This window comes from Harpia harpyja, chromosome Z (assembly GCF_026419915.1).
Source record: "Harpia harpyja isolate bHarHar1 chromosome Z, bHarHar1 primary haplotype, whole genome shotgun sequence".
NCBI classification, from domain to species: domain Eukaryota; kingdom Metazoa; phylum Chordata; class Aves; order Accipitriformes; family Accipitridae; genus Harpia; species Harpia harpyja.
This window is the reverse complement of record NC_068969.1, coordinates 107,193,696-107,218,597: the sequence shown is the minus strand read 5'-3', so window position 1 is coordinate 107,218,597 and position 24,902 is coordinate 107,193,696. Positions and strand designations below refer to the sequence as shown.

At 44.3% G+C, this 24,902-nt stretch overlaps 1 protein-coding gene across 4 annotated transcripts in view; it reads right to left on the bottom strand.

Moving 5' to 3' along the window:
• FAM219A (family with sequence similarity 219 member A) overlaps positions 1-24,902 on the bottom strand; it is a 104,514-nt gene that overhangs the window by 33,103 nt on the left and 46,509 nt on the right. For all 4 annotated transcript variants that reach the window (XM_052776353.1, XM_052776354.1, XM_052776352.1 and 1 more), the window contains exon 2: positions 12,892-12,991. In XM_052776353.1, coding sequence (XP_052632313.1) covers positions 12,892-12,991 — 100 coding nt within the window. The remainder of the gene's footprint in view (positions 1-12,891; positions 12,992-24,902) is intronic.

Genomic DNA, 24,902 nt, shown 5'->3' with positions numbered 1-24,902 from the left:
CTGGGAAAAGTCTTCCAGTGTTTGACTGCCCTCATGGTGAAAAAGGATTTCCTTAAGGTAATTAAGGTGAGAAAAGAAACAGGTTGGGAATGAAGTATGCACTAGATGCTACAGGCAATTTACTGCCAACTCAGGCATGTTGATATCACTCCTCACTAGCACAAAGGAGATTTCATGTGAAGCTTTTCCACTCTTCTTACAACTCTCCAGATTATCCTGGTCATCTCACACCTGATGGTCATTACCAAGTAAATGCAGACAGCTGGCACTGTCTTTTCCCCCTTTACTCCTCCCTTTTTCCTTTCTCTCTCTGCCCTGAAGCAGAGGAAATTACAGCCTGGTTCTAGGTCAGATGAATGTCCTGTAGATCCCCTGGAGATGCTTCAATTCACATAGTCAATGAGACCCAAAGCAACCATAGCCTTTTCTAATGCAGTCACACCACTTTCTAGGGAGGTGGAAACTCCCAAGTACTCATGAATGTTTAATTGCAGACAGAAAGAAGAACATTGGCAACAAAGGAGCTAATATCACCCCCTTGTGTTACTGATCATCCCATTTCAATGAAGGACAGCAAAACCCAAAGGACTGTCCAAAGGACCCAAAGCCAAATTCAAGGACTGTTGTGTATCATAGCTCTTCTGCACATAGCCAGAAGTGAGTCAGCCATGTGAGCTGGGAGGAACTAAAACTATAACATCTGCCTGCACAGAAATAACTATGTCAGTCTTACTTTCACATTTTGCTTCACCCCCATGCCCCACAGATCAGAGGCTGTGTAAAGCCACATTTCAGCCTGGTAGTTAAAGCATTCAGAAAAAGGAATTGAACTTGAGTCTTCCATGTTCTGGCTGAAAATCTGTAGCTAAAAAAGGCACAGCCGTTTTGTGACTTGAGCCTCCCCAACCTTTTACAGCCAAAACCACCTTGTAAATTAGATATGCATTTGTGAACAGTTTTGGAACAACCAATTATATATTCTTTTAGTGAACTTAAAAAAAAAATAGTGCTAGGGTTTACTAGGGAGTTCAAACCCCAGATACTTGTTTTTTCTTTAAAAATTGTAAAAAAACCCTGAAAATCTTAATTTTAAAAGCAGCTTCCATTCTGAATTCAGACTACCCATGCCTGACAGCATCACTTTAAATATTAAATATGCTAGCCTTGTTCAAGACATATTTTTAGCACAGTGTCATTTAATATGTCAAACACTGTTTCTCAGATGAACTTATACAAAGTACAGTTGTCTCACTTGTACTATTAATCTCTTCTCTCAAATTCCTACTTCTACGACCAGTATTTAAAATAAATCATAGCATATTTTTCTTTTTTGAAAATCTGCTCTTACTTTTGGGCCTGGTAGTGACTGGGGGGCAGAGAGGGGCTGTTTTCTGGCATGGAGCGGCTGGTGTTACTTGGGAGCTCTGTTGCAAGGAAGAGGCTGCCAGCAGCCTGCAGCTCTGAAACACCTGGTGTGATTAAACTTTCTTCCTATAGCCAGGTCACCATTTACTCATGGCAGAAAGCACTTTTAAGCTCCAGACTACTGAGCTAGCCAGAAGAATTGCATCTTTCCTCCAAAAGACATCAACACCTGCTGACTTGATTGTACCAGTTTCATAGCAGTGAGAAAAAAAGAGGGTAAGTTGTTTGGAAAAAGTGGGGATTGTCTCGCATTTAGAGCAGAAAGTAGAAAAAATCAGTTATAAGTTACAGCAAACATAACATGATGGTTTTGGGTTTACAGTAGAATTGCCTTAAAACCCTGTGAAGAATTATTTTATTGTGCTATAAACAGTGGTACTTTAGAAGACAGAAAGCTGAAACAGTTCCCCATTCACAAAGGCTTAGGCTGAATCAATTCAAGCTATTCTCAAGGTAAGCAGTGCGAGAGAAAAAAAAGGCACAGAGTTAAGAAAAGAAAAAGAAAGAAAAAGATTTGGGCAGAGTTCACAGGCAAAAGGGACATGAAGAGAAAGGCAGGAGTCAGTGAGAGGCAATGGCTCAGCAGTGCAGTCTTAAAAAGTGAGGATGGATGATTTCACTGATATGGAAAGTGGGAGGAAGCCTGGGAGAGGAGCAGTTTGCAAAGCAGAGCAGAGAGAACAGAAGTCTACTAGTCATATTGCGCTGAGGCTGGAGGCAGAGATGAACAGATCGCAATGGTTACACAGGAGAAGCTGGAGATGATTCTTTGAGCAAATACATGAAGACTTGGATCTATCTGCCAAGAATGTACTTGTTACCCCTCCTCTCCCCTTGTAACTAACTGGACCTGGAGAAAGGACACAAATGTTGTCTATAGGTTATTTTAGAGGGTTTGGTGAATGCTCAAATCTGATGAACAATTTCCAGTTTTCCTTCTGGAAGAAGTTTCAAAAAGGGGACTACAGCTATTTTGCACAATACCAAACTTCGCCATCTCATTTCCATGAAAAATGCAATAAATGCATACACTCAGCACAAGCTATTCGGCCATGATTCAGACAGTAATTAAAGCTTTTGGAATGATAGTTGTGTTTAACAACTGGAGAAATGGGATCAGACTGTCCAATTACTGCTGTGACTTTACAACTTCTTAAATCAAATCTTATCAGTAAATATGCGCAATCTATAAAAATGGTTTTATTTTCCTTCAGTGTGGCCTGAACAAGAAAAGAGCTGTGCCAAAAGCTTGAGGTTTGAAAGAAAAGATGAGGTGCCAGAAGGCTTTCTGCACACAGCAGGGCAGAAAGGCTGTGACTGGTACAGGCTGTGGTCTTTCCTGGAGAGGCGACTGCCTCCTTGCTGCCAGGGGTGAAGGGACAGTCAGGGAATAGGCAAAGCTCCCTCTTAGTCCCCATCAGGACTTGCAAGATCCAGAAGCCTCTTTGCACCACTAGTCCCACCATCTCCACTGCAGCTTAATTCCTGTTCCTAAAACTTCTCCATAAAGCAGTGGTGTCGGTTGGTGTAAGAGGCTGGTGGTAACTCTGACCCCAAGCTGAGATGCTGAAAATAGCTGAAGCTGCAGTAGAGTTGCTTCTACCAGTCTGCCAACCTAGGCAACAGCCTCTTTTGCTTGTGCCTAGCATTGGCCCATATTGCTCCACGACCCGCTTCAGTCAGCCCTCTCTCCATGAAGAGCCACAGACAAAACCTCCGTGGTTTCTTCCATGCTGCTTCCTGCTTTTGGGAATTGCTTCTCCTCAGACCTCTGAACCAAAACTGATGGACATGATGAAGTCTGACTGCTGCTAACTGGGCAAAAATTGTGCTTAATTTGTTGCTGCTGCTTCTATCCTACTTCTTCACCATTTCATGTGATACATCTCCCTAACTGCCACATTAAGAGCTTGGCCATGCAGGTAGTGCTTTAGCTGCATCACTTGCTAGGCCTGGCACACTGGGGCTCTGCTGTGCACAGCTGAGTGTAATGCTGCCTGCTATACTTGGAGCCAAGACTGTCCCTGGGTTCAGAGGAGAAGGGCTCCTTGGATGTTTCTCTGTTCATGCTCAGCCGAAGTCTGCATCCAAGACCACCATGGTACCCTCACCTAACAAGGACCCTGTTACTGACAGGGTACATGATACTGATGACATTCTCATCTGTTCTGCTCTCCTGCTGTGGCACACCAAGGTTTGTGTGTTCTTCTGAGCTCTGATTCTCCAAAGGATCCTTTAAGATCTCAGAGAAGCAACACAAAGTTTTCAGGATGCTGTGACCATCCTCTGTGCATAAGGGTAGCAGCTAAAAACACAAGAATTGCAGTGAACTTCCTGTACCAGCACAAATCCCTTCTCTTTGAGAAGTGTGTGTTATTTCTACTTAATAGAGCCTGATCTGCTGATGGAGCATTTTAGCCCCAACACTCACTAAGCAGACAGTAACCTTTCCCAGTTAAGAGCTGAGTATGCAGCACAGAGAAGACAAAGGGGGAGCCCACATCACTGAATAGTCAGAACAAATTCAATTAACTGCCAGGTACAGTTTAAGGCCCATCATTAATAAATCAAACACATTAAAAAAATGCATCATCCAATACTGTCCGTGGATGCTGTGGTCTCTTCTGGAGCTAGTTTACATTAATTACACTGGGTTCTACTTGCTTCCCTTGAGTGCCACGCAGAAACTCATCTACCTATGGAGACATCAGAAGGAATTACAGAAATAGTAATGCCTGGGTAATTCAGAACTGGGGAAATGTTCCCCTGTGGTGGGCCAGAGGATCAGGTGGAGCTTACATTTAAGGACACAGGGCTCCGAGAATCTAGAAAACAGTACTATTGCCCTTTTCTGTGTTGATTTTGTCAAAGATGCCAATACCTGAGCAGGCAGCCTTGTCAACTCAGCTGGTGTTAGTCTTTTTAATGTCAGGAACAAGGTGTAAGTCACCTTTGGGGACATCACTCTCTTTTAAACCAGCTCTCAACATACTTCATAGAAAACAGTGATGAGAGTAATATGTACTGTGTAATGAGACCTCTGAACAGACCACCAGCCTATCACTGCTGTGATGCTGCCTGCAGAGGTTAGGCTTTGCTAGACCATGTAGCTTTTATTCTCATCACTACTTCAATTACTGAATTTTCCCTTCCTTCTATTGGAGAATCTCAATAATTTGCTTAATTTGTTTTGCCTCACAACCTTCTGAGCTGCTTCTCATATTTGAGGTGACAGATTATGGTGGGTCAGTGCAAGAAGAGAACATTTAATTTGCAGTTCTGGTCTTGTGCTTCAGGCACAAAAGCCCTTTTCAGAGTCCAGATGCTTTGGCCCATTCTCATTACAAAGTAAAATAATTTGTGTAGAAGCAGATCTTCAGGATTAGCTCTTTTTCCTAGATGATCAGACCTGTAGGTACTGTAAAAATTTGGAGTGGCTAAAGGATGGCCAGATAATGCCCTACAAAATGATTCAGCTACCTTACAGCCTCCTCCTTCATGCCTTCTTATCTGAAGGTATATTAGCCAAGAGTGGCACATACAACACAAGATGTGAGTGGGAGTGTGTCTATCAGCTTGCGAGGTGCGTGGGTACCCAGTAACTTGTCAAGGGTGGGGTGACGGGGGAAGGCTGGGAAAGGCCAGTAAAGCCCTGGTGGGGTGGCATAACAAATCAAGCAAATTGCAGTGACAGAAAGACTAGGCTTGTTTGGTGAACACCGTGCCACATCATGCTCATACTCATGCGCTCATTCTTTGCTCCTGGGATTTGCCGACTGGTACATCCCTTCCCTCTGTCTTACCCACTTACACGCTCCCTCCTGCCCAGAGCTCTCTGCTGAACTGCAGTGAATTGCTCTGTTTCAGTTTCTCTTAATGGCTCTACTGTTTACCTGAGCCTGTGTCAGCTACAGTGTCTCACACACCTCTTCCTTTCTGCCCCTCCATTTCTCCTCTAACTAATCTGCAGTAATATGCCTGCCACAACTGTTTTTCTGCCCTCATCTTTGCTGCTCTGTCTGCAGACAGCCCTACTGCCCTTAACGTGATGCAGCTGTTCACTCTCTCATCCCCTCCAAAAAGAGCCTGGAGATATCCTACAGGAAGGATGCTACAATAAATCTGCGTACACAATTTCTCTTATAAATGGAAAGAGTAATAACACATGAAATAATGTTTAAATAAATTCCTCCCAAGCCCCAGGAGACCTCTGAGTGGTAGGTTGCACTTCTATTTTCATGAATAAAATCAATAGCAGTGCTATATTGCCACTGCGCTCTGGCTTCCACATTACTCAAACCCCCCATACAAAGTACAGACTGTGTTCAAGGAAATGGGTACTCCCATGGGAGGAAAACGGCTTTGTGCACTTAAGGTAATGATGTCACTTGAGGTCACCATGCAAACAGTTATGTTATGGAAATCTGCAGGTTTGTCAATACAGCTGGAACCTGGGGACCTAGCTTAAGAGTTAGAGCTTTTTGATAAAATGTTTCCCTAATTTACCTACAGAGCTTCTTCCCAGAAACAACAGCTGCTGTACCTAATTAGCATTAATCACCTTGTTACAGAAGAGCAACTGGGAACAGTACAGTACTTGAGGTACTGACAAAAGGATACACTAATGGCATTGATTTGTCCAGTCTACTACAACCTCCCCTTTTTATTCCATTTTCTGTATGAAAAGCTTAGAAGTCACAAGCTATGAAGCAGACTGGGAAGAGATGACACAGCAAAGGAGCCAAGGATGCAGGCAGGTACCAAGCCATTCAGCCTACGCAAGATGCTTGCTGTCTGCTCTGTTTGGGACTGCATCTCCCAGCGCCAGTTTTTCATCTTGACTTGCAGCAAGAACAGCCCTGGGAGGGTATCTCCGAGCAAGGCATCCTTTTGAACAGCACTGGCATAGGATGCTCTGCTGTGCACTTCGATGGAGGTGCTTTAAAACAACTCTGAACCCACACCCAACCCTAAGAGAGGGGGTTAAATAACTACACCAATTGAAAGATCAGTCTCAGGAGCCAGATGGGGAGATAAAGGCAGCCTGTCCTTTACTGGGATTAGAGACCATCTGTAAAGTTTCAACCAGAAATGCACCAATTTTGTTATGTTGAACCCTGAGGGCTTTGTAGTCCTCAGTTCATTGACTGATATGCCCAGTACTACTCCTCCCTGATCATACAGCAATTCAATATCTGCCACGAATGCACAGCAGCAGGCTGGAAGGCAGGAGGTAACACCACAGATGTGTTGTCAGCCTCCATCCCCAAATGGATTATCTCCTCTGTTCACTTCAGTCTCCATCAAGATGGGGCCCAGTCATAAATTAGATCCTCAGTTTTGTCCAAGTCAAGCACACCAGAGAACAACATGCTATATTTCCTTGCTATGGGGCTTCTGTTGCTGTTTTACCCCTACCAGTTTGCTCTAAGCAAACATCATTCTGGTTACTTGCTTGAGGTTTTTGAGAATCTGGTTTGTTAACAAACAGGAATTAATCCAATAGCACAAGTAAAATAATTCAGTGCTTGGAAGTGGACGCACCTAATTGGTGTCTCCACGCAGAATCCCCATCCCCAGCTAGAGACTGTGGAAGACAGAGATCTGACCTCCCCTGCTGTCACCAAGTAAAATCTCAGGATGTTCATACATCCTAAGATGCAGAGGCGGGAATGATACAGGAAGAAGCAGAAGCAGACAAGAAGCCTTTGTGGTCTCATCTGAGATGTCTTCTTGGAGGATGAGCACTATGGTTATTTGTGAGAGAATGACTTTTTCTACCAAGACTTCCTTCACCTCTCCCTAAGCCATCTGCTTGACTCAGGCTCCACTATGGGCATTCACTTGCTCCCATCTCCTTCTCATCATACAAAAAGCCAAAAGGCCAGGCTAGGGTCACTCAAGAGGCTTTTATGCTCACCCTACCAATAGGTCCAGGCTCCCAGCGAGCAGAATTTCCTTCCCAGCAGTAGCTGGGCTGTGGCTGACCTGCTTTAGAAGCGATCTGCACCGTGTCTCCTAGACAAAAAAAGCAACATCCTACAATGCAGCTGGCAGGAGGAAAGTGTTAGTATCCTATCAATTAATGAAATAGCTCTGCTCTGTTAGTGTTACAACAGCTTCCTGCCTCTTGAAGCAAGGAAAGTCTCTGGTTAGGCTGGTGAATTATATACTTGAGCTACAGCAGCTTGCACCAAAGGCAACTTTGTGACACTTGCTTCTTCTTATGGGGCTGACTAGTATCAGCCACCTTGCTTTTTGGTATTGAGATAAATGCTGGCATGAGATCAAAGCTGGGAGAGGAACAAAACAGTAGCTAGGAAAGCAGGAAAATTATCTGCTACATTTGCAATTCAGGTCATTTTTTTACAAGAACCTTTGCAAAGAAAATCTAAAACAAAAAAACATAAACACTTTGAAGCCTGCATCAATTCGAACTAGGCTTCCTCTTGGTCATAACGCAGGAGACATCATCTGCATGTAGCTTGCTCAGTCTTAAGGTGGGACCCAGTTTGCCTAGCTTAGACACTCATTTTTCACATACTTTTAGGCATCCCACTGAGCAGTCTTCCAAAACCAGTGCTTCTGTCTAGTCCAAGGAGAGGAGGTGCTTACATCTAAGGCAACAGGTATCTCAGAGGGATGAAGGCTGTTATGAGTGTCTCTGTCTGTCTGCCTCTTTCCCCATACGTTCATCTGCAGACAGGGATGTGGGAGATTTACTGCCAAGCTCCCAGTGTGGTGGATGTGCCGACGAAGATGCCACTGCCACAGTCCCTCATCACCACTGTAGCTTGTCCTTCAGCACTCCAACCAATTGCCATGTTGCCCATTCTGTTTTAACACAAACTGTAACATCATTGACTGCTAGGTAAGACAGACAGACAGTCTGGATGGGGATTTCAGCACAGAGAAGGGAAATTAAAAATGCAAAATAGAAAAACAGATGGCATAAGCTTCATTAAAATAGTATCTCATCTCCTGGGGATCCCATGAGGATCTATTGCCTTCCAGTGGATAGCGAGCCCCTGAGATTTACACTTGGGGATTACTCTGTTCCTCTCCTTACCACAACTCTCTTCTGTTTTGAAAAGGCTTGTGGTATGTGCTCCATCTGGATATGCCTCCTAATAAGGATGTGCTGGAGACATCTCCTAAGCACTAATGTACACCCAGCCCCCCAGTACTGTTAGGAGCCTCCTTATCAATTTGATTTGAAAGAAAGAAAGAAGCATGGCTGAGCCTTGCAGTTCCTGACAGAAAGACAAAGTGGGAGTGTTAGAAAAGCAAGAAATACATAATTAATATGGATATAATATCAATAAGGGCTAAGATAATGAACTACATGAACTGGGAGATGTTATTTCCCCTTGGTGTGAGGTTCTCCTCTTTTTTGATGTGGCTCCAGCAGCAGGCTAAATGTTTTATTGTTCCACTTATAAACCAGGTGTAACCTTTAGGAAGTCACTAGAAACATAAGCCACCTGTGAAGTTTTTCGGGTATCTAACTGACCCCCCGAACAAACACGTGGCCAAATGTATTTATTCAGAGGGGCAGAAACAACCAAGGAAAGGACCATTCAAGCAGCAGAATAAATCTGTGTTCAGTGCATGCAGCACAGCACACTCTTTCTTTCTGTCACACTTCAATCACTGCGGCCTCTGGAAGCAAAAGTTGTATTCATGCTGGGTTGATATTTAATTGAGCTCACCTGAAGAAAGCTTCCAGCAAGCACATATGACAGATTTATATATGAATCTTCATAGAGTGAAAAATGACATTTATCAACCTTCCATCAGAGCATTTGAGATTTGAATAATTGATTCTGATTCAACACTGAAAAATGCCACTATCCATGTGGAAAACCTGCAATAGGATTAAAACCCTAGTTGCTACCATCCCCAGCAATGGCTCTGCCAGTTAAGCTATTAAACATTTATGTACTACCTTAACTTTGTCTAGCCTTAAAAAGATTAAAAACCCAATCCAAATCCTGGCAAGTTTAATGGAGAAGAGACAAAAAAATCTAGTTGGGGGAACACAGGCCAGAGCTGGGAGATGCCACTAAACTGCTTGAAAATTATAAAGGCTGGCCAGATTTTAAGAATAACAGCAGCAGGAGCTGATGTGGATTAAAGGCATGTTACAAGGGCTACAGACAATACTGTTAGTCTCGTTTTGCCCCAGGTAACCTAAAGCTCATCTGGGTATGGCTAAGAGTTGAGAGTCAATCCAAATGCTACTAGATATGTGTTCACCTAATTAAAGAGGCACGCTGTTTCCACAGGCTGAGAGACACATGTTTGAGTAGACTTCTCTCTGAAGGCAAGGGAGGAAGATTCTTGTCAGCCTTGCAAGATAATTCCTCTTAAGCAGGTAGGTTTCACCCACTATTACCTTCATAAGCATACTGTGGTCAGCACTGAGTATTCACTGGGCAGAAGCACTATCTGGAAAGGAGGTCCTGGCAATGGTACACCTCTACCTACTGTTCAGACTCTTCCAATACCTCCCTTTGCCTCTTTACTGATGGACAGCAGCATTCAGCAGTGGCTAAATGAAATAAAATTTTCCCTATGTGGAAAAGCAGAAGTTCTGGCAGAAAGACTAATCATTCTGTTGTATCTGATCCTTGGAAAAAAGCAGGTAAGCTCTGCAGAAGTGTGACTATGGCGTATTTTCATGTATTAGCCCATTTTAATGATGTTACCTTGCAATCAGCTAATGTAACAGGCTTCCTCTTCCTTAGTCACCTCCAGTTGGTAAATTCCAGTTTACAGCAGATTGAGTTTCTCCTGTCATATTTTTCTCACTTCATTATTCCAGTTTTCCTGTTTTTTCTCTATGGCACTTCTGAGTCTTTGTTGTACTGATGCTTCCCAAATATGTTATGACTAAATTTTCTTTGCCAACTCCTGCTTTTTGTATTGAAGCCATTAATGAATGTTGTCCTGGTTTTGGCTGGGATAGAGTTAATTTTTTTTTCTAGTAGCTGGTATAGTGCTATGTTTTGGGTTCAGTATGAGAATAACATTGATAACACACTGAGGTTTTCAGTTTTTGCTAAGTAGTGTTTATACTAAGTCAAGGATTTTTCAGCTTCTCATGCCCAGCCAGCAGGAAGGCTGGAGGGGCACAAGAAGTTGGGAGGGGACACAGCCAGGGCAGCTGACCCAAACTGGCCATGACGTCATGTCCAGTATATAAACTGGGGGGAGTTGGCTGGGGGAAGTGTGTGGGGGGGTGGATCGCTGCTCGGGAACTAACTGGGCATCAGTCCATGAGTGGTGAGCAACTGCATTGTGCATCACTTGTTTTGTATATTCCAATTATTTATTATTATTATTATTATTATTGTTGTTGTTATTTTCTTCCTTTCTCTCCTATTAAACTGCCTTTATCTCAACACACATGTGTTACCTTTTTTTCCTGATTCTCTCCCCCATCCCACTGGGTGGGGGGGAGTGAGTGAGCAGCTGCGTGGTGCTTAGTTGCTGGCTGGGGTTAAACCACAACAAATATATAAATGAAATGACTGTTGGAGAACTCCATTAGCAATGTCCTTTCTTCCAATACTTTCTCCTTCAACATTACCTGATGTGTTTTCAGTTCCTAGGTTTCTCAATCTACTGGCTTTTCTTAAGCACTTAGTTTATAAAACTGAGGTTTGTTACAGATCTACCTCAAATAGCCATTTCATTTAATTTGCATGAATTGAACTTGTTATCCCTGAATCCAAATCTATTTCCTATGATCAGATCTCCTATGATGTCCTCATGACTTACTAAAGCCAAGTTTAAAATAGCAACATTTCCTGTCATGTTAGTGAATCTGTGGAGGATATTTTTATTGCCTAGAAATGCAAGAATATCTCAGACTTACCAATAATGCTATAAATTGCTCTCCAATTTGATTCCTGATGTTAAATTATCCAAACCAACTACTGCAGTAGTAATTATCTCTCTAATAACATTACAGAACTCTCTCGGCAGTGAAAAAGGATCCTGGTGGCATATGGCATGCTGGCAGTGATAATCTTTTACCAAACTGTGAGTTGTGCTGTCATTAACACACACTGCTGCTCCCTGCCTTTTTCTGAAAAACTGCCACTGGTTTTAGAGTATTCATGACTGTAGTTGCAGGACAGATCTTCTGTCCCAACACTTGCTCATAGCCTGTATCAGTACCTCAAGGTCCTCCACTTTGCTCCATAATCTGGCTGCGTTTGCATACCCAACTTTCTGTCTTCTCCTTTCTAGTCGCTTTTTCACTGAGATCTTGCCTATTTAACTACTTTCTTTTCCTTTGCCATCTATGGGTCTACTCTGTGACATTGCTTTCTGCACTGCTATGACCAGATTTGTCCAATTACTCAATTTACCATGTACTCAGGCAGACCCTTGAGACTTCACAAGTGCTCCCCAGCCTTTTCCTGGCGTTTCTTTAAGGCTGCTCTTATAAATGAGGCCAACACTAGTGTTTGCAATAGAAGTGCAGGTCCCTGGGTAAAACCTATCTATAGAGAACACCTCTTCATAATCACACACCAATGCCCAAACCTTCCCAGATCTTCTTCAAACCTTAGCTGTCTGCTGACCTTCCCTATCACTCACTTGGTAGGGGCCAGAGCTATTCCACTGAACAGGTGGACACCCACTTCTTTCAGAGCCTTCCCCAACATGGCATAGCAGCATCCTCTCAATGTCATTTGTTCTGATGTGAAGGACAACCAGAGCACTGCTTCCTGCTCCTACTGGGAAATTTTCCAGACCCAGATTCCCATTTTTTATCCATGCTCTGAGCAAAAAGCACACTGTTCCTTTGACTTGCCCTTCATCAGGTTCTTGAGGCTGTGTGGCACAATAGTCGCTCAGGTTTTGGAGGAAGGACAGCCATGTGTGGATTGCTGTCCGCTTGTAAGCATTAGCCTTGTGAGGAAGCAGTGTATTCTGCTAATTGCATGTTTCTGCTTCCAGAACTTAAAAAATATGGCTCAGAAATAGCACGAGTATTTGTATGTGAATCTTTACAGACCTACAAGCCCTCCATCTCACAGTAACACAGCTCTGTCTTTTCGTGGTAGTGGCCCAAGTCTCTGATCCTTTCCCTTTTGTTTGCAGTTATTCTGTCTTCTCTTCTTTTTACAGTCCTATATTATCTTCATTCTTTATCTGGCCAAGCCTTGATCTTAGCTTGATAAAAATCTGTAGGTTTAAAGAGCTACGCCTTCCTTTCAAGGCATAGCTTCCTTCCTCTACCACAGCCCAAGATAAAGGGTCCTTACATGTTTGTAGGTCAGTTCCCTCAGCAGCAGAATCACAATGATAAAACTGCTCTGTGAGTCGTTTGAGATGAGCTGGCATGCTCAGCCACATGCAGGGAGATCTGCGTACGATCCCACAAGCACCTTACTGCGTTTCAGACCTTGGATTTAGCCTTTTCACTCTCCATCAGCAAAGACTCACCTAATTTCACTTGAAGTGGGGATGGCTTATAGTTCATGGCTACAGTCTCTCCCTCTCTCGTATCACAATCTCTGTCCGAAATAGATGCAGCTGTTGGATCCTGTTAAGAAAGAAAAGGAAACAAAACGGAATGGTTTAGCTAAAATTTATGCAGTCTATTCTCTAACTGGCTGTTAGGCAAGTCCATTCCCACCCGCATTCAGAGGTAGCAGAGAACCTGCCACTGTTTCAAATGGCCAAAACCCAGGGCAAAACACAGGACTTTAGAAGCACATTTAGTATGCTAAAAGTACCTCTGGAAATGCCAGATTTCAACACCAGACTTATATGATGGATGATACTGGGAATATAATGTGGAGGGTGGGTCATCAGTTCAGATTCAGTCTGGGCTGGCAGTAGTCCCAAACCATTTTCATGTGATGACTCTCTGAGGCATTGTGTGAAATGCATTTACAGTTTTAGCCAAGTTCCAAGTGGACCAGCCATCCTCATGATTAAAACTAAAAAGCTCATGAGCACCCGTGTGAAAATCCAGCTCGGAAGGAATGAGGATTGAATGAGTAGGAGAATTCAATCTCTGGTTCCTCATGGGAGAGGGATGAAGAAGTCTGTACTTCCCATGCTGGACCAATTTTGTGGCTAACCTGAAAGATTTAATTTCAGTATCTGTCAGCGCAGCACCTTTCATTGTCACTGAAATCTCCCTGAAAACCAAAGCTCCGCAAACACAGAGTCCACTCTGTCATACCTACTTGCAGACAACCTAATCCAGGTAGTGGTGTACTCTATGGTACAGCACATCAAAGGATTCAGAGAGAGACAAACCACCAGTTCAGGCAGTTCTACCACTGCTAAAAATATTTAAAGTCCTTTCACAGCAAACTTCAAACCTGCTGGAACTATCTCTACTTAGTACCATAGAGAAAATTAAAACTGGTTTTCAAACATGTTCACTTCTTCCCACCTAGAAGCTAGAAGCTAAACTGAACATGCATATATACATATACATATACACACATACATGTGTGTGTAAATTTGGATGTTTTGGATTTGGTAGAGCTGCACAGGGAAAACAAACACCCAACATTAGGTCCAATATTAGGAAGAAACCATCACTTCATAAGAAATGGAACAAAGCATCAGAAACGAAATACTAGAAAATACCATTCCAAACTGGTGAATTGATATCCATCTCTCAGTTTCTGGAGGTTGTATTTTGTACACAATTTCTTATAAAAATGCAACTTATCATTTGGCACTGACACCTGTATGCAAGGCAGGGTCACTGAGTTTCAAAGCAAGGTACCATTACTCTTCACTCTCAGTAAAAAAATCACTTGGTAAGACACTGTCCCTTCCTCCTCAGTGCCTGCCTTCTCTCTGCAGTGCATGTTAGCTCTTTTTAATACATTGTGCTTAAGAAATAGAATTTGACTCTTGAACTAGGCTCTGTCTTCATAGAGACTAGTCAAATAACATATGTAGGGTCATAATGTTTTATCAAAATTCTGCTCCTTTGCACTATCCAATAGACTTCAACAGTACTTAAAATGGATGGTGCTTACAAAACTTTGCATTCAATGACATTAAATAGGTAATGCTGAACTATATGCAATTTCTTCTGCTTTCCTCTAAAGCAGTCACTGCTGCACTTTTCCTCTAATGCAGCAGAAACAGGTTAGAGCAGGTTGCAAACAAGCAAGCCAGTCTCCAGAAAAGCATAGCTAGGTATAAATGATGAATCACATGCACTTTAGGTTAAAAATCCTACTTTAGTATCCACACTAAATGACAAAATACAGCAGCTGAATGGCAAAAATACAGCAGTTGAAATTAAATGAAGCTAAAAGGGGTACAGAGAAGAAAAACAATTCCAACTGTATAAATTAAAATGATAAGCTGTAGCTAGCTACTGTCACTCAAGGAAGAGATCTCAGACAACCGGTTCCATCAGATGACCAGCTAGACAGAGCAGTACACTTCAGCCAGGGAAGGACAATGGACGGGGGCTCTGGGAAAAGTCTGCATAATCCTGAGTGGGGTGAGAAGGTGAAAAGGGATCAGCTAGCCCTTATTTTTTACAAGCATGAGATATCAAGTGGCAGTTAACACACAGCAGCTGGAAACAAACTCAGTACTTCTATACAGCAGATGATGTGCTGCTGTGGATGCTAAAAGTGGCTCAGGAAAGGGTGAGAAAAATGAATAGAAGGAATATCCATCAAATCCAAAAGCACTGCTTCTGGCTCAGGCTGCCCCCAGGCACAGGATGCTGGAGCAGGGAACCAGGGAGGCATCACCGCAGGCTCATCCTGTTCTTGTCCTCTTGGGCACATGACACAGAGGTAGATGAGACCTTTAATTTGACTTGAAAGAGCCATCCTTATTTTCTGCGTCAGAATCTATTATATGATCTCAACTGAAGACCAGTTCTTGTGGTATCCTTGTAACATGGGATCCATCTCCAACATACCCAGTTGAAGGGGCTAGACCAGAATCCAGGCTGTAGGAAAGGATATTCATGGGGATGGCCAGATAGTACAAAGGACACGGCTGTCTCCCAGACATGCTAGAACCTCTCCAAGTGGCATGTGTAAGGTGGTAAGTGGCAACACCTGAGTCCACGCTTCCCAGATGAGAATCTTTCCTCTGACAGTCTGGGAAAAGGCAGGATACAGCCATTTTTAAGGAGCATGACTCCAAGCACTGGACACTTCCTAGTGCAACTGAACACAAACAAGTCCTTGCAGGCCTAGTTTGCTGTCTACAGGAAGGCATGGGAGTGGACATGTTACGGTAAAGGACATGGTGTGATGGCCACATGCTGCCTCCTGTGCTGGTGCAGTCCAGCATAGAGCCACATGAGCTTACAGCCAGAAGTTCACATGGCAGAGAAGGGGCCTGGCCACCTAGACTAGCTCAGGTTCACATTGTTAAAATTACACCTAAACTCTTTAAATCAAAAGCCAGCCCTTACTTTTCTCCGAAGCTGATGTGCTGACAGTAGCTTTTCCTTGTGGGTAACCTGCCAGTGACATTAGATGTCCATTTGCATGAACAGAGGGAGGGGAGAAATGTTCTGAGGTGCCTTTGAGGATTTGGACTCTGGTCCTGGACCAGAGGACTCAGCTAGAGCAATCTCAAAGCTGGGCTCTAGACGAAACAAATAGAAAAGGCTTCCTAGACTTCCAAACAAAACAAAGATGATTTTCAAAGAGCAATTCATTCCATCCTTAGACACTCATCTTAAAAGGAGATTAATCCATCCTTGGAGATGTGTCTCCCTCCACCCACTGACTACAGATGAGGCAACTGGTGGAGACTGCATCCCTGCCTCTGACACTGGAGGCTGGAATGATGAAGGACACAGCAGCAGAGTCCATAATAATGCCAGTCCATGCCAGGAATCCATCTCCAAGCTTTGGAACGACACTTTTCTGCCCCAGCAGCATGGAACTTCTACAGCAGACCCGCAGGGGAACATGTTAAGGCCACACAACAGTCCCACGACTTGCACAGAGGGATCACAAAGCACCAGCAGAGCCTGGGTGACCACCACTGCGTGCACAGGCCAGGCCCACTCCCTCCAGAGAGTAAAACGGACCCAAAAGGAAACCAAGCGGGCTAGAGCCATGTCCCCAGTGCCAGTGGGTATCTATCCCTGGCCCAGGAGTGCCCAGGCACTGTTGTATTTCCCATCCGTCACTTCATACACGTTCTGCAGCAACGCGCAGGGCTCCATAGTAACAACCCCGGCTGTGAGAACGACAGCATTCCCACGGCAGCTCGGCTGGAGCTGCCTCTTTGCACAAACACGCTTTGCTTCTGTGCATACTGAATGGGTGCATTTCTCTTTACATAGCTCACCCACCCAGAGAAACATTTACTTGACTAATTAGCCTTTTGCTTGTGAATGCCTATGAGCACACTGAGACTCACCGTAGGCTTTCGCTATTGGAATTCACTTGGCGATTTTGTCCTTTTTTACAAGCCTCCCTAGACCAATGAATTCAGCTCTGACCCCAACAGCAAAATCTCCGCTACACGGTGTGACCAGTCCCAGGCCGGATGATGTGATTTCTCTCTGCTTGCTGAGGGGAACACAACACTCTCAATCAAAAGGCAAGTGCTGAGATGTGGCTGCAGGGGCTCTAAATGGCTAAAGGAATGTAATACCTTTAAGGGAATTTTTTGTTGAAGCCTCCTTATGTCTTCATTGCTAGGGAAAAAATACGTTCAATCAGGCCACTTCATGAACATTTGGCTGGGGCCAGAGTTTAATCAAAGTTTTCTCCCCCCCATGCTCATAGCTGCATTGGGCATGCACAACCACAGCATTCGAATGGTGGGGTGGTTCCTTACTAGTTTGTTTTCTTCTATAGTCTCAACACAATGGACCTTGAAAACTGCCCTCCTGCTAGGTATAGCCATGTCCTATGCTGTGTACCATGTGCCATTTCTGAACATCAGAAATAAATTCCAGTGAACCTTCATGGAGCAGGAGTGCTGTGAATCCTTGGTATGCAAGGGCACAGAGAGAAGCTGAAACCACTTTAAACTGAAATCAGGGGTTTAAGGAAGATGGCATGCTCAGCAGGGTTTTTATTCATTCCCTTTTTTTAAATCCCCCCTTTCTTTTTTGCAGTACTTGGCAAGAAACACATCATCTGCCATAATGCACCAGGTCAAGAGCCTTTTTACTCTTACTGTCTACCTCTCCCAGTAACCCACACTGATTATGGGGGGGGAAATAGCCCCCAACAGCCAGCACACTGTGCAGTGACACCTTCAGCAATGGAGCTGGGTGCTGGGTACAAACACACCCTTGTAGCACCTTGCAAAATGCAGCTTCCTTTGTCTTCCTTTACAGTCAACACTTCAGACATCTTGCAAGCCTAACAAACCTCTGCTTTCCACCCTGCAAATCCTCTGGGACCCCAGTGCATGTGGAAGGGAATGGGCACACGCAGTTTCTGTGGTCTTCAGCTGCCCCTTAAAAAACATAGCTGGAAACTGAGATGTGTCTCTATCTGCCCACGCTTCCCAATCCTAAATATCAGTCATTTTTACAGCCCTAATAAAATGTTCTCCACTCTGCTGTTTGTGAGAAATTCTATGATCATTAAAACAGCCCTACTTTTTGATAAAAGCAGAGGGGCATGATTGCCCTTACCCTCTAATCTCAAGGAAAGACCCAATACACAGGGCTTTACTACCACTTCTCTCCACAGTTCAGACGCTTTGGTCTGATCATCATCAGGTGAAACAGTATGAGCTGGCTGCTCAGGAGTATCATCCAGCTACCTTTGTGTCTCTCCTGTAATAACTGATTATGTGCTTGCTGTCTTCTGTCCAACTTAAGGATGCTGGAAGTCTCGATACCAACATGTCTGTGACAGCCTACAGTGAGCACTCGCAGCTCAGTCAACTCCTGCTTTATGGAGCTGCCCATGAGGATCACACACTGCAAACAAATGCTAACAAGAAAGGACAAGCCCAAGTGTTTTGCTTCGTTTCCACATCAAACATTGAGTCTGGAAAACTTGATAGAAGTTTTGTGCATGAGAGACTGACTTAGTGAGCAGAAAAACAGGTGAGAAACCGCATGCACCCCAAATACAGGGGCTACATTCAGGTCACCAAGAAGTTTCTGTCATTCCCATGTTGTCATCCCAGACTTTGGGGCTAGAACACTGCTCCTGCTAATAAATATTTATGCCTTCAGTCTCTCTGCCCTGGGAACAGAAAATCCTATGCTGTTTGCAGATTCACTCTGCCTCAAGCTGTACTGCAGTAGGTTATCCTGAAAAATGCAGCTCTGGGCATCAGGCTTCTGGACTGTTTTGGACCACAGACCTCTGCAGCCTCTAGGCATCACTACAATATAGACATGAAATATCTATGAACATAAAGTGCTTAAAAAAAACCACCAGGAACAAAACTACTGGGAACCAAGATGCACATAGTCTATCTATGTAAGAAACAGCATAAAAGGAGAGGCTTAAAGGCTGTCAGATTTATAGTGGATCAAGCCGAATCCACCATATAGATGAACAATGGTCAATAATGGCATGTTCAGCAAGAAAAAGGAAAGAGTCACAGGGGGATGTACAGCTGGAATGGAACCTGCAAGCCTCACAAAAGACTCTCTCATGCTCTCCTCTGCATCCCCCAGGCTTCAGCTTAAACATACAGTTTTGGAGCCCATTATTTCAAGCAGATGTGATCCCCTCAGCAGTCCTATAGATAAAAGCTAGAAGCTACAATCATCCAGGAACACTGGAAGAATGGAGTTGTTGAGAGAAGAAAGGGAAAGACTAAGGAGGGATACAATAGCTGTCTTCAGATACAGAAAGGGCTGCTACTGAGAAAAATGGAGTAATTTTTTTTTCACATTTCTGATCACCAGAACAAGAAAAGATTACCTTAAATTGCAGCAGGGTTGCACAGAAATATCAGAGAAAACTGTAGAGGTAAGGCTAAGGAGCTGTACATTCGCCTGATGAAGTTGTGGCATTGCTGTTGCTGGAGGATTTTAAGCCTGGGTTAGAAGCCAATTTGTCACACAGAAGGTCAACAGAGCTGATCCTGTTTTGAGGCAGCCTGATCTGGATTTGGTGCTAGCTGGTAAGATCCCTGATCTTTTTAGGTCCCTTTCCCCCATCTGTTTTAAGAGAAAAGGAGCCTGCTTCTAAGCCAGACTCATTTAGGCAGAACACCAGTTTATCTTGTGAATGAGATGTTCTCAAAACTCCCCTACCTACTGCCATGGACCATGGCTGGCCTTCACCTCCTCTCTGTGTGAGCTGAAGAAAACCATCTTTTTTCTAAGTTTCACGTGTTGAAGGAACTGCAGAATCACAGGGCGACCAGAGCAGAAGGCTCCCAGGAAGACATGGTTGTCACTTTTCATCAACATGTGCATGCTGCTGGAACCAGAGCGCTAACTGCTCATCTCAGCGTCACCATCCCATATCAAAGTGAAAATAAATGGCATTTTGGTGGCACAGTGACTGATGCACTGAAATACATTCTGATAGCTACTGACTCAGTTTCAACAAAGCAATAAACAGCAACTGTTTATTGACTTTCTACTAGTTCTGCCAATGCACCAGTTACAGCATTGCTGGTTTTCTTCTCTGAGCAACTGTTGAACAGATCTTATTTAACAGTTAACAACTTAGGCCTGCAATATCCACTACAAGATCCAGATTTTGAACCCAATTAATTTATAATTCTAAGACAAACTGGTATGTGAAGCCATTTTTTCAGCAATTGAAAAGCCACCAGTATTTATATTGCTGCATGATTAAAACCTCAAGTCTTATTAATTAAACCAGAATGTCGCTGAAATGACTTTTTTACTGTGTACACCTGCAGTCAGGGTAGCTCAACTCACTGTCAAGTAATAAGGAGTTTGGATCTTTGCTTTGTTTCACATAGGGGCTGAAGAGAAGTGCCAGTCTGTCCGTGTGTGCTGCAGTGCTTGCGCTGAAATTCTCCCTGGAAGCCCTGGCTGCGAAGGGTCTGTTCGACTGCCACATTCAAGCTGAACAAAATGCAGCAAACAGAAAGGTGTAAGCTGTGGAAAGGGGGGAACAAGACATTTCAGAGGTCTGTTTTCCTAATCAAAAATGACATTTGCAGCACAGGGAAGAAAGTCTCTTTTTTTAGATGATGATGTATGACTAATCCTGGAAGTCTACGGGAACTGAGGAAGCACCAATTCAGTAAGTAGACCAAATACTTCAGGATAGCAACTGAGGGACAAGGAAGAAAAATGGGAGCAATTACATGATTTCTCTTAGATTTTCCTCCAAGAAACCAGCAGCACAAGCAGCCCCCGGTCCTTTCCTTTCAATCATGATAGAGTATATTTAACACCGTATTTCCCTCCAGGCTCTTCTCACGCACATAAGCCATCACTATTATCACATGCATTTATAGGTTTGGTATCTTGTGCTAACTTTACATGACTTAAATTGGATCATTAACATTGCAAATTAGAGAAACGCCACACTTCACTCTCCACTGCCTGCAGCACTTGCCAAGCGGCTGGCATGCAATAACTATTTAAAACCAGCTATTAACTGAGGCATGTTTCGTGATGCTTCAATACCAAAACATTTCCTTCCTTGTAGAGGATATATACATGAGGACATTACACTTTTCCTTTTGTACCTCTGATTATACAGCCAAGCTCTGAGATGCAACATGACACATATGAGTATTTAAGGCAATAAAGCATCACCAAATTCCTTGGTAGCTATTGTAAGAGTCAGTTTAGCAACTGGCATCTGGCCAAACCAGGATCTCAAAAACCCCCAAACAACTTCACAACTGCTCTTTAAGCCTCGACTCATAGAATGATAAAATGGTTTGGGTTGGAAGGGACCTTAAAGATCCTCTAGTTCGAACCCCCCTGCCATGGGCAGGGACACCTTCCACTAGACCAGGCTGTTCAAAGCCCCATCCAATCTGGCCTCATGAGGGAGGATACCCTCAAAATGATTGAGAAACGTGTCAGAGCCAAGGTCATGGTGTGTTTGGAGGGCAGAGGCAGGAACAGCCTGGGCTCTTGGCTACATGCTGTAGCTGAATCCTATAGAAAACTGCAGTGCTCGGCACAGCCCTAGTGCCGCCCATAAGGGACCACATCAGGATCCTGTAGTGACTGAATTCATCACGCTAACTGGTTAGTGTTTAGAACTTCTTTCAAAGGTGTGTCCCATCTTTACTCCTTCAAGGCTTTAAAGGAGCCTCACCACAAGGAAAAGTCTATTTTCAAAGACAGAATTGAGTTTTCCACCTGAAACGAAGATGACCAGAGACTCTCCTGCATGGCAGAGGAACTGTGCTTCCTTCCCATGGATAACCCTGGCACTCAGAGAAACTGGCTGAGAAAGTGCAAGACAAGTGGTGCCATCACTACTGAAATGCCATGGTCGTGGACATACACAGAAAGGTTTACAGATCCTCTCCACACGCAGCTAGGCTGTTCCAGCTGTATATGAAAGACAACATCAAAGTTTGCCTGAAGGAAACACTAAAACTGTTGGCTGGTTCTGGCAGATACTGCAGAAATTACATATTCTGACAAAAATGTCCCGGCACAATACAAATGACAGTAGGAGAGTCCTGTTCCAGTGATGTAAGTTCCCTCCAACATCCTGGAGATCAGATAATCACTTTCATAGGCCATGGACTGGATCCAGCGTGGCAAATACAATGTTACCAAGCTTTCAGGGCCTCTGGCTGTAAAAACAATAGCAGGAAAAGCTGGGATGGCTCCACATCCATACCTTTCAACGGATCAAGGGCTCCAATCAGTGGCTCAATGTCACAGCTATTACTAGCATACCTCTGGGGCCTCTTTATCAGTTAGCAGTTAGGACCCCCTTTTTTAAGAAAGGTAGCTGATTTTCACATGTTTGACTCCTATACACATAAGGTGAACAAGGTCTTGCTTTTTGCTCCTGGAATACCCCTGGCACCTTTAATCCAATCCCTCAGACCCTCTTCTGAGCTCTTTTGATTGCTTCTCCTGTTCACTCCTTCTCCAACAATAATTTTTCATCCTGCCTTTCTCCTGCACCTAGTAAATCCCCCTTCTCCCAGAGGGCAGGGGTGTCTGGCCCTGCAGGCTCTCTGACTGAGGGCTCAAGTCAACGATGAGATCCACACAATCGACAATGCCACCCACCAAGTGTCAGCTTCATGTCAAGATGTTTCTGGAACGAAAATGAGATGTGTGCAGAGTGCAGAACTTTTTTTCAGCCTGTGGATTCATGTTGAAACCGCAGGATGCCCTCTCCATCACACACCTACTTCATGTTTGCCAGGTCTATTGCCTGCAACCCAAGGCACCCTGGGCAGGGTGTTTGCTGTCTATACACTCTACTCAGCCTGCACTCACAACCAAGGGCGTAGACGGATTTTGTAAGTGCTTTCAGCAGGGCATCACTGCATCTCCCTTCTGGTACTCAGCCAAAACTGGCTCAGGAAAGAGTTAAAGTCACCAGCATGGAAACCTCAAGGACTCAGCACCCCACTTTCTAGGGAAGTTGAAGATCTGGGAACGCTGTGTAGCAAAGGCAGTCAGGATGTTGAGGGAAGAGCAAATACCTGTGCATTTGCCCAAGATCGAAGCTACCTCTGGCCCCAGGAAGGAGGGATGCTGAGAAGACCAACGAAAGGAGACAAGCTGTAAGGGGGATCCAAACAAAGCCCTGAAGAAGCACTGTGGGGGCCCCACCACTCTGTGTTGGAGGTTTCAAGAGATTTCTCAGGAACAATAATGGATGCCCAGTGGCATTCAAAGCTCTTTAACAAATCTAAAAACATAGACTCTTCCAACACAACCCAAAAGACGAGCAGCTGCCCAAGACTCACACACCAAGCATCTCTGTCACACTGCAGACAGGTGGGGATCTCAGCGGTGGACACCAGCTTAGCCTGGATGGAGCAGGGGACTCTGCCACAGCCCATGCTTTCATCATGCTTTTATACCCACCCAGTGCTGGCTCTTGACCCCAAAACCCAGGCTGATGGGTTCAGCCAGCCAGGATCTTGGTGGGTAACGCTAACAGCTTTGAGAGGGCAGTACTGGGCAGGCAGGACTGCTCTTGTCCTCACCTCGTCACGCTCAGCGTGGCCACCAGTTCAAAGTCTTCAGCACATTGCCATGAGCATGGCCTGAGAGGTCACTTGCCCATTCTGCAAAGGTGGATGTCAGCATTAAAACCTTACTGGTTTCTCTCCACTAGTAGAGAAAACAAAGCCACCAAGCTGAGTGCTAAGCAGCCCTTTTCTCTTTAGCACAACACTTGCAACTTGTCCCAAGAGATGGATAGCTCAATCATCAGATTTCCATATTTATAAGGAGAAAGTTTCTGTTTAGCCAAGCTTGTGACAGAAATAACCCCGCAAACAGCAGCAGGAGCAGCAGCACGGCAAACATGTCTGAGGGGTGGGTATACGAAAGCTGAGGGAGATCTCAAGTCGCTCTCTACCTTGGCACAGCTTTCCAGCCCTGCGCGAGAAATTGTGAGTGCACAAATCATTTCAGTTTCTAAAATAAGAGCTTGCCTCGCCCCCGCCCCCCACGCCTGCGTCTCCGTGACTAATTAGCATCCGGGGGGATACAGATTCTCCTCTGATAAAGCACTGATTGGCTCCCTTCTCCCCTGACACGCTTGTATTAGAAATATCCTCATTATGTGACTAATCAGGGAAGCCAAGACAAAAGCACAGGAGCCAACTTAAAAGGAAACTGCTGTTTATTATAAACGTGGCTTATAAAGTATTCTGTCTCCAAAGGGCAGAGACACTTCTTCCCCTCCTGATCCTGAAAAAATAAATGCAAAATTGAGGTCCCTGAAGAAACACCTACTTTTATTCCCAGAACTGCTGGCTTTTATCATCTCCCCTATTCACTAAGCTTGCTCCCAATTTCCTCGGTTATTGTAGGGTTGCAGTTTATGCACTGCAAGGGTCCTGGAGAGCCTGCCAGCCCCACGCTGCCCGCTGGGGCTGGGGTCAGCAAGGTGTCCAACAGTCCCAGCGCTGCCAGATGCTGTGGATGGGAAGTGACAAGCCTGGTTAGCATTTTACCACATTGAGCTTAAAAGTCAGTGGCACACAAAATGCCAGGCGCGTTCCGGCCGTCCCTCAAGAGCATCTGAAGATATTTAGCACTGTTATCTTTCATGTAGCACAGTGGGCTAAGCAAAGACCAGAGGATACTTTAAATATTGAGGTAAACTGGGCTTGGCATTAGCTGTCTGAAATAAAAGCAAGCAGACACCATTTAGCAGCAGCAGAAGAGTGTTTTTAAAGGAGAATTTGTTTCCCCTCCGTGCTCTATGCAATGGAGCTGGTCTCCATCTGGCTCCAGCTTGTCGTCTCAGCCTCCTGTTGACAGCACCAGAAAGAGAGATATCAGGCCAGACGGCTTCCACCTCGCTTCTCCTTTGAAGGCAGCCCCTTTATCAGCTGAAATCAAGCCATCT